At 41.7% G+C, this 14250-nt stretch overlaps 1 protein-coding gene across 1 annotated transcript in view; it reads left to right on the forward strand.

Moving 5' to 3' along the window:
- Positions 1-14250, forward strand: part of FASN (fatty acid synthase) — a 217557-nt gene that overhangs the window by 174587 nt on the left and 28720 nt on the right. Inside the window, exon 32 of the mRNA XM_033960321.1 lies at positions 6915-7138. Coding sequence (XP_033816212.1) covers positions 6915-7138 — 224 coding nt within the window. The remainder of the gene's footprint in view (positions 1-6914; positions 7139-14250) is intronic.

A 14250-nucleotide genomic window follows, 5' to 3' on the forward strand; every position in this document is an offset into this window, starting at 1 on the left:
GGGAAAGATTGAAGAGCGCGGATAATGGTTCCACTAGGACATCACTCAACTCCCTGAGCACCCTGGGGTGTAGTTTGTCCGGTCCCATAGCTTTGTTCACCTTGAGTCTTGATAGCTCCTCGTAGACACTGCTGGGCGTAAACTCGAAATTTCGAAATGGGTCTTCCGAGTTTTCCCTCATTGGCAGCTGAAGGCCGGATCCCGGCGCCTCGCAAGTGAAGACCGAGCAGAAGTATTCATTTAAAAGTTTGGCTCCGTCGGAGTCCGATTCTACATAGTTCCTGTCGGGTCTCCTAAGGCATACTATCCCATCTGTGTTTCTTTTTCTGTCACTAATATACCGGAAGAAGGATTTATCGCCCTTCTTGATGTTCTTCGCAAGGTTCTCCTCCTTTTGGAATTTGGCCTCCCTGACTGCCGTTTTGACCGCTTTTGACTTGGCCAAATAGTCTTCCTTGGATTCTCGCTTCCCTGATTGTTTGTAGATGATGAACGCTCTTTTCTTCTTTTTTATGAGGTCTGAGATCTCCGCAGAGAACTACTGTGGTCTATTGTTTCTTCGCCGTTTACTTACTGATTTGACGTAGCGGTTGGTTGCTTCGTGTAAGGTTGATTTCAGAGTTGACCACATTACCTTTACATTATCTGTTTTGGCATGGTTTTGCAGTGCCCAATGGACGAAATCTCCCATGCTTTCGAAGTTTGTGCCCTTAAAGTTGAGGACCTTGGTTGATGTGCTTGACTTAGTGAAACCTTTCCTGAGGTTGAACCATATCATGTTGTGGTCACTGGAGGCCAACGTATCACCTACCGAGACCTCTGTGACACTTTCTCCATTGGTGAGTATTAGGTTTAGTATCGCCCAATCCCTAGTGGGCTCTAATACCATTTGTCTGAGTCTCGCTCCCTTTATAGAGGTTAATAGCTTCCTGCTGCTGCTGGTCGTAGCGGAAAGATTGTTCCAATCCACATCAGGCATATTGAAGTCTCCTAACAATACTGTGTCTCCACGCAAAGTGATATTCTCAATATCTTCTACTAATTCTATATCCATGTCCTCCTTTTGTCTTGGAGGTCTGTATACTACACCAAGATACAGGCATTTGTCCTTCCCCCTAGCCAAATTCACCCAGAGGGATTCCCCGGTGTACTTGACATCTGCGATTTTGGTAACTTTGATGTCCTCTTTAGTGTATAGTGCTACCCCTCCTCCCATTTTGCCCTCTCTGTCCCGCCGAAGTAAGTTGTATCCCGGTATAGCCATATCCCACCCATGGGAGTCCGTGAACCAAGTCTCGGATATCGCCACCACATCTAGGTCGGCGTTCCTCATTTCCGTCTCTAATTCCAGAATCTTATTGCCCCAAACTGTGGGCATTAACGTACATAGCCCTCTATACCTTATGTTTGCTATGTCCCTGTGTAGATATTCCTGCTTGAGCTAATTGGACTCCTATAATACTGTTTGCAATGTGTGTACTTACCTCTGACTCGGAAATGCAGTGTGTACTTACCTCGGACTGAGAAATGGATTGGCAACTTACCTCGCCAAGTTGGTTACTTGCGCCAGCACGTGAGTGGGTACCCTCCCCCAACTTATCTAGTTTAAAGCCCTACGAAGTAGGCGGGCTAGTCGGTGTCCAAAGACGTTCTTTCCCCTTCTGGTCAGGTGAAGTCCGTCAGGTCCCTGTAGTCCTTGCAGTACCTCTCCATGGTTCAGGAATCCAAAGTTCATCTCCCTGCACCATCCGTGCAGCCAGTCGTTTGTCCATCATCAGTACTTCATTAAACCAACAATCCAATAGTGTTGCAAAGTGACAACTTGCTATTAACCTTAAGGTTTCTCCCTTCCCCCTGTGAGAGACACTCATAATATGACATGAATGTGCCTTAAAATACACCTCCTTGTTCTCGGGTCTGCCTGATACTGGCTTTATTTCCCAGTCCCTGGAGTTGTCATCAAAGCCCATCCCATAATCAAGTCACAGACCATAGAAGTTTGGCCTTACATCCCAATTACCGGAATTGCTGTCTAAGAACCATTAAGTTTTCTTTTGATTCCATCGTCTTTCCATTTAAGGATTTTTTGCATTTATCACTCATGTTTTTGAATTCTATCACCATTTTTGTAAAATTATAAGCCATGTTAAGGTTAACAGACCTTCCTGATATCATTTTCTCCTCTTTTTTTCCTGTCTGACTTATATTTCTAGGAGTGGAAATGCACAGTGAAACCCTTTCAGTCTGGACTGTTAGCCATGTTGAGGGAATTATTTACACATGTAAAATGGGTTTGAAGCATGTCCACCGAGTATTTAGGATCCAATGCAAAAATCAAAGCAGGTTAATATTTTTAAAAGGACTTCATGTGTTTAGCTGCTGCTAGACAGATGTGTCCCCTCTCCATACATTTTCAGTGGCTCATCTGGGCAGTGCCTTGAAATTTGGAAAGAATAATAATAATAATAACTTTATTCTTTTATACCGACATAACCAAAAGTTCTAGGCAGTTTACACTAAAAAAAAGCTGGACAATCAGCGAAATACTATAATACAATAACATAGTAACATAGTAGATGACGGCAGATAAAGACCCGAATGGTCCATCCAGTCTGATTCAATTTAAATTTTTTTTTTTTTTCTTCTTAGCTATTTCTGGGCGAGAATCCAAAGCTTTACCCGGTACTGTGCTTGGGTTCCAACTGCCAAAATCTCTGTTAAGACTTACTCCAGCCCATCTACACCCTCCCAGCCATTGAAGCCCTCCCCTGCCCATCCTCCTCCAAACGGCCATACATAGACGCAGACCGTACAAGTCTGCCCAGTAACTGGCCTAGTTCAATCTTTAATATTATTTTCTGATTCTAAATCTTCTGTGTTCATCCCACGCTTCTTTGAACTCAGTCACAGTTTTACTCTCCACCACCTCTCTCGGGAGCGCATTCCAGGCATCCACCACCCTCTCCGTAAAGTAGAATTTCCTAACATTGCCCCTGAATCTACCACCCCTCAACCTCAAATTATGTCCTCTGGTTTTAACCATTTTCCTTTCTCTGGAAAAGATTTTGTTCTACGTTAATACCCTTTAAGTATTTGAACGTCTGAATCATATCTCCCCTGTCTCTCCTTTCCTCTAGGGTATACATATTCAGGGCTTCCAGTCTCTCCTCATACGTCTTCTGGCGCAAGCCTCCTATCATTTTCATTACCCTCCTCTGGACCGCCTCAAGTCTTCTTACGTCTTTCGCCAGATACGGTCTCCAAAACTGAACACAATACTCCAAGGGGGGCCTCACCAATGACCTGTTCAGGAGCATCAACACCTTCTTTCTTCTACTGACTACGCCTCTCTTTATACAGCCCAGAATCCTTCTGGCAGCAGCCACTGCCTTGTCACACTGTTTTTTCGCCTTTAGATAAAAAATACAAATATTTGTAAAATAGAATTTCAGTAATAAAACTCACTAAGTAATAAACTAATCGAACAAAGTGGTCTTAATTAATTTCCGATAACATAGCTTGTTGAATACATTTATCTAACCAAGATTGTTGCCTACCAGCTTGAAATGCTAGGGTCCTATCTAAGAAGGTCTTATATCTACACCCATTCATTTTTGGATAAGCAAATAAGTAGAAGTTTCTAGTTTCTCTTGATGGTCTATGCAACACAAAATGAGGATAAAGGTAAGCTGGAAACAATTCCGATATCAGCTTATAGCAGATACAGGAAAATTTGAATAATACTCTTGCCTCCAAAGGCAGCCAATGAAGTAAACGTTAATATGGACTAATATGGTCATTTTTTTAAAACCAAAAATCAATCAAACAGCTGTATTCTGAATTATCCTTAATTTCCTTAGAATTTTTTTGGGTGCTCCTAAATAGATGATGTTACAATAGTCTAAAATAGATAAAACTAATGCCTGCACCAATAGTCTGAACAATAAAGGATTAAAAATATTTTTTTATGGTTCTTAATTTCCACAATATAAAAAAGCATTTTTCTACCACTAAGTTCATGTGTTCTGCTAGTGTTAAATGTCGGTCTAGTGTGACTCCCAGAATTTTGATAGATTTAATAATCAGGTAGTCATGACCATTAAGATGAAGCAATGAGTTTGTTATTTTGTCATTGGGACTAGCCAAGAAAAGTTTGGTCTTTTCCGTATTGAGTTTCAGTTTGAAATTAATTGTCCACTGTTCTATCTGAGTCATAATAGAAGATATCTGGTTTAAAATTTCAGTGGTAAAATTATTTAGAGGGATTAAAATAGAAATGTCATCTGTGCATATATAAAATTTAACATTTAAACTCTGTAATAAATGTCCTAAAGAGGAAATGTAGATGTTGAATAAGGTAGGCGATAGCGGAGAACCTTGGGTCACACCAGATGGGTTGCTCCATGAATGAGAATAATTACCGTTACAAATCACTTGATAAGATCTTTTCTTCAAAAAACCTTGAAACCAGTTCCAGACCCTTTCTGAAAGTCCTATTGTGTCTAAACAACTCAATAATATGTCATGATCTACTAGATCAAAGGCATTACTAAAACCTAGCTGAAGAATTAAGGCACTAGTACCTTTGCTAAATAGACCATGAAGATAATCAAGTATTGAAGTTAAGACGGTCTCCATACTATATCTTCTTCTAAATCCCGACTGATGGTCATTAAGGATATTAAATTTATCCAAATAACTTACTAATTTTAAATTAACGAAACCTTCCAGTAATTTGGTAAACAAAGGAATGCTTGCTATGGGCCTATAATTGGATTTTGTGGCAATTGATACCTTATGATCTTTACGAACAGGGGTAACCAAAATTTTACCCATTTCATCAGGAAACAGGCCCTTAATCAAAGAAAAAGTAGCCCATTTAAATAAATCCGCTTTAAAAGTAGATGAAGCATTTTTCATTACGTTTGGGGGACAATCGTCAATTTGACATATTTATTGAACAACTTTAAAAACTGTTGCCAGCCTGGGGCTTGGAAATGATCCCAGGATGGTAACGGGATAATCGTGCACCAGACACCAGTGTGCTGACAAACCAGCGCTGACAATTCGGCACAAGAAAGAAGCGTGCCACAGGAAAACTTAATTTTAAAGAGCTCCTATGGGGGTGTGGGGGAACCCCCTACCTTACTGCATCGTGTTCACGCTGCCATTGGGGGGAGGTGCAACCCCTCACATTATAGAGAAAATGAAACTTTTCACGAAAAAAAATCAAAAAAAGTTCTGTTTTCTCTATAATGCAGGATCCCAACCCCTCAAACCCCTCCCCCCCCAACAACAGCGTGAACACTATGCAGTAAAGTGGGGGAGTTCCCCACTCACACCCCGCTTCGGAGCTCTTTAAAATTAAGTTTTTCCAGCGCGCTTCTTTCTTGCGCCGGATTGTCGGCGCACTGGTGTCTCACACACGACAGATTATGAACCCCCAGAACATATCAGCCCTTGAGCCATCTTCCAAGTAACTAAGTTGTGAAGCATCATAGTTGCAAGTAGGAGATTGTAATGTTGCTCTTAAATCTAAAATTGTATTATTGAAGAACTCTACAAGAGTATCAGGAGACGGCGAGCATTCATTATCCGCTTTTGAAACCAGTGTAGTATCGGTTAAGTTATTAACCAGTTTAAATCTCTACTATTTATCTTGGCTGACCCTATTTTCTGTGCATAATGTTTTGAACGTTTTTCTTTAATCAGGAGTTTATAGTTCTTTAATTTAAGTCTCCAATTTACCTTGTCCTCCTCCCTATTTGACTTCAACCAAATCCTTTCCAGTTTTCTTAATTCCTGTTTAAAAACTAATAGATCAGTATCAAACCATTCATTGGAGGATCTCTGTCTCTTTTTATACATTTTTGATGGAGCTATTTGATCTAATACTTCCTTACTGAACTTTTTCCATCTTGTTGGAAAATTTGAGTCCTCCTCACCTTTAGGATTTAGCTCGTAATAAGACCAGACTTCTGTTGGATTTATACTTCCTCTATTGGTAATTTTATTTTTTTATTTTTATTATCCAATTTTGAAAGAGGCTGTTTTTTCTGCCAGCAAAATTCAAAATAGCATAAGTAATGATCTGACCAGATGTATTCCTTCCGTACACCTTGAATAAATTGAATTTTCGGCCAAGTCACTTCTTTCGTTGAAAAGGTGACCAAATCTAGTTGGAGACTCTTTTGATGCGTTTTTACTGATAAGGGTATAAAAAATCCCAAAGCAGCTAGTATAGAGAAGATATCAACTACTTCTGAATTTTCTATTTGTTCTAAATGTATATTTATATCTCCCAGTAAAAGATTATATGATCCTATCAATATATTTCTTGCAAGAAGTCTGCTAATGTTAACAAAACACATTCATTTATGTGCATTCGGGGGAGGTTAGGCAGTAAACTACATGGATGACCACTGGGACTAATTTTATGATTTCATTATGCAAAATAGTTCTTTAATACATGCTTAAAAAGTTGGCCAGGGTTGTCTATACATAAACATAGACACTCAGAAACATGCAACTTCCTACAGAAGCGTCGCAGGGATGGGGAATAAACAGTAAGTACCAGCACATACAGACACAACAATACCGAGGCCTTGGAACAGGTGTAACTCTCTGTGGTTTCAGGTAGGCTGTTTTGTACAGGATAAAGGCAGCTGCAGCCATTATAAAATGACCTTCACTATCTTTAGTGGATCACTAAAATCTAGCATCATTCTATTTTCTTGGCTCTTCCCTCTTATGTCACCCACTCATACGTAGCCTCAACTTTCCCCTTGCCTAGTCGCGTCTACTGCACAGCTCACCCTTGCTCTCAACCTCTCGTTTTCTCTCACACACTCTGCATATCCTCCTCTTTCTTCTCGCATGTGGTTCATGATGAGCTCTTTCTCATGTCTCTCCAGGAATGGCCATGTTCCTGAAGAATGTGTCAGTTCACGGGATCTTGCTGGATGCCCTCTTTGAGGAGGGAAACCGGGACTGGGAAGATGTGTCGAATTTGCTGAGAGTGGGCATCAGAGATGGGGTTGTGAAACCCCTCCGGAGTACTGTCTTTCAGAAGGAAAATGTAGAAGCAGCCTTCAGGTTTATGGCACAAGGAAAACACATCGGCAAAGTCCTGCTAAAGGTAAGAGGCAAGAGTCAACTTTCTTCCTTAGCATCATTGCTTTTGTTGCATCTTGTAGAGCCACAGGTTATGGTCAATGATGGTCTACATTATCAGATAGAACAGCATACTTTTTGTATGAGCAGCTGACACATGCTATGTACGTACATCATGCATGCATCCTTTGCACCTATAGTACTGCTAGACATACGCAGCACTGTACATTAAAACATTCAAGAGACAGTCCCTGCTCAGTAGAGCTTATAATTACATCAACTGAGAAACAGGTCAAATAGGGGGTTAGGAAGTTTCTCAGGCACAGGAAGAAAGTACAGTATTTTAAAATGAAATCTCCATGCATAGTTTCATTGCAGACCTTTTTTGCTGGTCCTTTTTTCACAGTAACAGCACAAACCATGTGAAACAGCACACAAGATTTCATATTTGGATATTGCTCCATTGGTGCACCACTGAACCTTTAAAATATGCCACTAACTGGATTAAGACTCCAGATATAGCCCAGGTTATGACTATAGTAGCCGAGGTTTACCAAGTTACTTTATAGTTTGATATACCGACCATCGACATGTATCTGGTCAGTTTACGATGCTAAAAGTTTAAGTTAAAATAAAGGTAAAATGGTGCAATAACATAAGCTGTATCTGGAAAAGTAGTTACACTGATGGAATTATCTACCAAGGTCAAAACTATGGTAACAATGGTTAGGGTTGGGATCATTGCTCCTTCGTGCCTTTGTTTAGGGTTCTAAGTACTCACTTCTGGGAAATTTTAAGAATTTTGGAAATATTGTACACTAGATTTTAAAATTCTACAAAAAAAATCAGCTTTCCTTTTGTAATATTTTACATGGAATGCCACCAGCATAAAACCTGGATCCTCAATGCCCTAGACCTGAGTACCCCCCCCCCCCCTCATCTGTCATCTCCCAGCTCAGGTTCAAACCCTGCCCCCTCCTTCAGTTGTTTGACTCCCCATCTAGCTTGAACTCCTCCATAAGCTCAATTTTCTCCCACCTACCACCTAAAAGGTTCCCTTCCAGGTCCACTGACAATCGGGCCGGCTCTTGCACGGAGCGTTGCAGCTTGGCCCTCCTCTCCCATCGGGGCGTGCGAGCTTGCTCCGTCCCTCCTTTGCCGGGAACTTTCAAATTCGGAGGAGGGAACAGCACTTAGCTGTTCGGTGCGCCGGCTAAGGCACACGGCAAAGGCACGCGCCTTAGTGCGTGCCTTTGCAAAGCAACTAAGCGGAGCCTAGCTAAGCTCCCTTACTCCACTGCTCCCTGCCTCCTGTAGCCGGCACATCCAAACAATGGGCGAAGGACACCACTCCGCCGCCACCTCTTCCCCCCAGCTACTTGGGGACTACTACGGAGAACTTCCACACACCTCCACAAGCTCTTCCCAACAACCTGCGCCTGATTGAGAGACCTCTACTTCTGCCCTGTAAGGCCCATGGGCCGGGAAAAAATCTGATAAGTATTTGCATGACTATTCCACCTAAACCTTCAGCACGACTTTTCCACTAAAAAAAAAAAAATTTCTGCATGATTATTCCAGCCAATTCCTACCCATTCCCTGCATGACTTAATCTACTAGCTCCCCTCTCATGCCTCTCAGTCTCTTGGACCACTCTATATAAGATGGCTCTCTTAACCAATTGTTTGATTTGGGCCCTCATGGTCTATTGCATCTGCTACAAAAGCAGGTCAGTTGCTGCATTTTTTGCTATCCCTATCCCAGTACTCATAAGATCTCGCCCAGCCAACTCAGACCATCTTAGAGCTGATAATCCTTCTCTATACGAATGCTCAGAATGGGGTCCCTTCCTAATCCCAGTCATACCCACCTCACAAAAACCTAGAAGACCCTACTGTAAAAGACAGCGGAAACTGAGAAAGATTACCTATTCTGTAACCACTGACGCTCCTTACCATCACACTCTTCACAAACGTTCAATTAGGAATAAGTCACAGCTGGTCAAAGACTGGCTGGAAGAAGCCAACCCCGATTTTGTTCTTCTAACGGAAACTTGGTTGGTCGCAGACAATGACATTATTATACACGACTGTCTGCCCCTGGAATTTAAAATTTATCTCTACCCAGAAGCAGAGGCAAAGGAGGATTAGCCATCATCCTAAAAGAATCTTTCAAGTCCACAATCCTAGCCTCAAACTCCTCAGCGGACCTCGAAATCATGTCCTGTAAACTCTGGTCAGATCAGTTAGAAGGCGCTCTAATAATCACCTTATTCTACATTCCTCCTAAGAAATGGCCAGCAGCCAAAGACATTTTCTACGAATTCCTCCTCACAAATTCTACACTAGGCCCACACAACCTACTGGCAGGCAATCTAAACATTCACCTTGAGCAGACAGAGCAGGGTGACTCCAAAGATCTAATTGCCTTCATTTCTTCATTCGATTTTTTTGTGCCGCCTCCAGAAAAGACCCACCAAAAAGGCCATCAGCTAGATCTTGTCACTTTTTCTACCAAAGAACCAACCAATCCCAAGATTTACTGGAACAAAGCCATATGGACCGACTCGCTATGGTCAGACCACCGTTTATGCAGTTTCAATGTCTACTGGCAAGTAAGACGTCCCCCACACAAACACAAGGTGACAAAAAGAACTAAAAAAAATGGTTGCTAGCAGAGGTATGGTGAACCCAATAGAATTCTGGTCACACTATGACCTATCTTCTAGCCCAGACTCAGACTCCTTCTCGGCAGACTCCTGGACCAACATGAGTACACAAATATTAAACAAAATGGCCCCCACTAAACTAAAAAAAATAAGAAACAAGAATCTGGATGGCTGGTACGATACCGAGTTAGGAAATATGAAACGGGAGTTACGGAAACTCGAAAGACAATGGTTGAAATCAGGGGACAGTGTGGGGTGGTCAAATTGGAGACTAAAATTAAACGAATACAAAAAACTAATAATAAAGAAACGCTCTAACTTTTACGCTCAAAAAATTGGATCGCCAAACACCAATAGTAGAAATCTCTTTGAATTAGTCAACAATCTCTATGACATACAGGCCTTATCCTGTTCTACCCTTGGTTCCCCACTATCTGGAGATGACTTGGCTGAATTCTTCAACAACAAAATCATCAATTTGAGATCCAAACTAGTGGGCTCCTCAACCAACCTTTTGGACTACCTGGTTGCCCAACACAAAGATGACCCTAGGGTAGACATGGCCTGGAATAACTTCACTACACCATCCTAGCAACAATTCTCCAAACATTACACGAAATACGCCGTTTCCTATTGCAGATTAGATTGCTGCCCCCCAGACATTATGAAAGTCGCTCCAATCTCTTTCAAAGCCAAGCTATACAACTGGCTCTCCTCTCTCTTACTAACCAGCACTTTCCCTGAGGATCTAGGCCAGATTTTGATCACCCCAATCGTAAAAAACCCTAGAGAATCTACCAAACTGACATCTAATTACAGACCAATTGTGAGCACTCCCCTATTCGTCAAGCTAATGGAAGGACTGGCCAACCATGATCTAGTATTGTATCTGGACAAATTTAGCATACTGCATGACTATCAGTCTGGTTTTCGTTCCGGATTCAGCACCGAAACTGTCATGGCATCACTTCTAGACTACCTCCATACCTTATTCAGCCAGGGTACAAGTGCTCTTATCCTGCAACTAGACCTAAGTAGTGCCTTCGATCTAGTTGACCATGCTATTCTGATTGCCTGTCTGGAATCAATTGGTCTTTCAGGTAATGTATTAAAATGGTTTCCGGGGTTTCTGAGCAAACGGTCATATCAAGTCTACAGTGATAATAAAATATCCTTTAGTTGGATTAACTCTTGCGGAGTACGGCAGGGCTCTCCTCTTTCCCCCACATTGTTCAACATCTACCTTGCCTCATTGGGGAACCTACTACATAGCCTAAAGGTTAAATTTTATATCTATGCAGACGATATCACCATTGTTATTCCCCTTACTTCTCTGACCTCCGAGATAAAGATTCATCTATCATTCATTCTAAATGAAATCGAACAATGGATGACCGAATTCAAATTGAAGCTCAACACCGACAAAACTAAATTTTTCCTGGCAAGCCCTAATGACAAAATCAAAGACTCCTTGATCTCCCTGAATGGTCAGGACTTCCCTATTGACCACTCCATTAAAATCCTGGGAGTCACCTTGGACCACCACCTCACTCTAAATGTACACACAGACTTACTAGTTAAAAAATGCTTTTCGGTTCTAAGGAAACTCAGAACCATCAGAAAATACTTTGATGCACCATCCTTCCGCTTACTGGTTCAATCATCCATCCTAAGCTTGCTTGATTATTGCAATATTATTTACTTGGGTTCCTTCAAAAAAATCATTCTAAGACTCAGAGTTATTCAAAATTCGGCAGTTCGACTGATCTTTAGGCTGAAAAAATGGGAACACATAAGCCCCTACTATCAAAGACTCCATTGGCTGCCCCTAGAGGCGCAAATCCTGTTTAAGTTTGCTTGTCTATGTTATAAATCAATATTTGGTCTGGCTCCCACATACCTGGTTTTCCACTTCAATCTGGCAAATTATCTTAGGCCCACACGCAGAATTCATCTGTTCACCTATCCAACAATAAAAGCCTGCCACTACAAAAGATTCTTGGACAGAACTCTTGCCTTCCAGGCAGCCAAATGGAACGACTGGCTTAGTAACGTTTTCGCACACTCTTCATCCTACTTCAATTTTAGAAAACTATTAAAAACAAGTCTGTTCAATCGATTTGTTAACTAAGAATCTACTCACCACTTCTTATTCAATCCTGTAACCCTATGAACCTTTTAGCTTTCATATTCTTTATTATGTAAGATTGTATTGCTGATTGTCCAGCGCCTCTTGCTGTAAACCGCCTTGAATTTATATGGCTTTGGCGGTATATAAGAATAAAATTATTATTATTACTATTACTACTTATCATTTCTATAGCGTTGCTAGTATAGGACAGCAGATAAAGACCTGAAGGGCCCATCTAGTCTGCCCAATAGTTACATGCATTATAAATTAATGATTAAATTGTCTTCTGTTTCTAGGCCATAGACTACTGGAATGTCCAAAGCCTTCTCCAGACCATTCTAAACCAACTAGCCATATACAGGACACAGACCATGTAAGTCTGCCAAGTTCTGGCCCTAGTTCTTTCAGTTATACCCTTCACTTTCTGATTAGAGATCCTCTGTGTTTGTCTCGAGCTCTGTCACCGTTTAGCTCTCCACCACCTCTCTCGGGAGGGCATTCCAGGCAAGCACCACCCTTTCCATGAAAAATAATTTCCTAGCATTATTCTTAAGTCTACAACCGAATTGGCCTAGCACCAAAGCTTGAGGCACTCCACTACTCATCTTTCCTTCCTTTGAGTGAATGCCATTAATCACCATCCTCTGACATCTGTCTTTCAACCAGTTTCTAATCCAGTTCTCCACTTTGGACCCTAACTTCAGCCCATCAAGTTTATTCAAGAGCCTCCTATGAGAAACCATAGAAACATAGAAACATAGAAGATGACGGTAGAAAAGGGCTACAGCCCATCAAGTCTGCCCACTCTGCTTACCCACCCCCTGTCTATGCCCTAATGACCCAATTTTCTTATCTTGACCCTCGTAGGGATTCCACATGGGTATCCCATTTATTCTTAAAGTCTGGCACGCTGTTTGCCTCGATCACCTACACTGGAAGCTTGTTCCAATGATCAACCACTCTCTCTGTGAAGAAATACTTTCTGGTGTCGCCATGAAATTTTCCGCCCCTGAGTTTGAGCGGGTGCCCTCTTGTGGCCGAGGGTCCCTTGAGAAAGAAAATATCATCTTCCACTTCGACACGTCCCGTGAGGTACTTAAATGTTTCGATCATGTCTCCCCTCTCCCTACGTTCCTCGAGAGTGTAGAGCTGCAATTTGTTCAGTCTCTCTTCATACGAGAGACCCTTGAGCCCCGAGATCATCCTGGTGGCCGTCCGCTAAACCGATTCAATTCTGTGCACATCTTTACTGTAATGTGGCCTCCAAAATTGCACACAGTACTCCAGATGAGGTCTCACCATGGCCCTGTACAACGGCATTATGACTTCAGGCTTTCGGCTGACGAAACTTCTATTGATACAACCCAATATCTGCCTTGCCTTAGATGAAGCCTTCTCCACTTGATTGGCAGTTTTCATGTCTGCACCGTATCAAAGGCTTTGCTGAAATCTAAGTAAATTACATCTAGCATTCTTCCTCAATCTAATTCTCTGGTTACCCAGTTAAAGAATTCAATCAGATTTCATTTGGCACAATTTACCTTTAATAAACCCATGTTGTCTTGGATCATGTAACCCATTTGATTCCAGGAATTTCACTTTCCTCTCCTTCACAAACACTTCCATTATTTTTCCAGAAACTGAAGTGAGACTTATCGGCCTGTAGTTTCCTGCCCCATTTCTGTGACCACTTTTGTGAAGAGGAACCATATCCACTCTTCTCCAGTCCCATGGAACCCCTCCTGTCTCCAGGGATTTATTGAACAAATCTTTAAGTGGAGCTGCCAGAACCTCTCTGATCTTCCTCAGTATCCTGGAATGGATGCCTTCTGGTCCCAGGCTTTGTCCACCTTCAATTTTGCAATTTGTTCATGAACACTTTCTTCTGGAAATGGCGCAGTATCCACCCTGTTCTCACTTAGAACATAAGAATAGACTTAATGGGTCAGACCAATGGTTCATCAAGCCCAGTAGTCCGTTCTCACAGTGGCCAATCTAGGTCAATAGTACCTGGCCAAAACCCAAAGAGTAGCAATGTTCCATGCTACTGATCCAGGATCTTTCTTAATAAGACTATGGACTTTTCCTTCAGGAAATTGGCTTTAAAAGTATTTCCCTGTAACTTCATCGAGTGTCCCCTAATCTTTGTAATTTTTGATGGAGTGAAAAGTCGATCCATTTGTACTCGTTCTACTCCATTCAGGATTTTGTAGACTTCAATCATTTCTTCCCTCAGCCGTCTTTTTTCCAAGCTGAAGAACCTTAACCTTTTTAGTCTTTCCTCATACAAGAGGAGCTCCATCCTGTTTATCATCTTGGTCGCTCTTCTTTGATCTTT

The sequence above is a fragment of the Geotrypetes seraphini genome, chromosome 10 (assembly GCF_902459505.1).
Source record: "Geotrypetes seraphini chromosome 10, aGeoSer1.1, whole genome shotgun sequence".
NCBI lineage: Eukaryota > Metazoa > Chordata > Amphibia > Gymnophiona > Dermophiidae > Geotrypetes > Geotrypetes seraphini.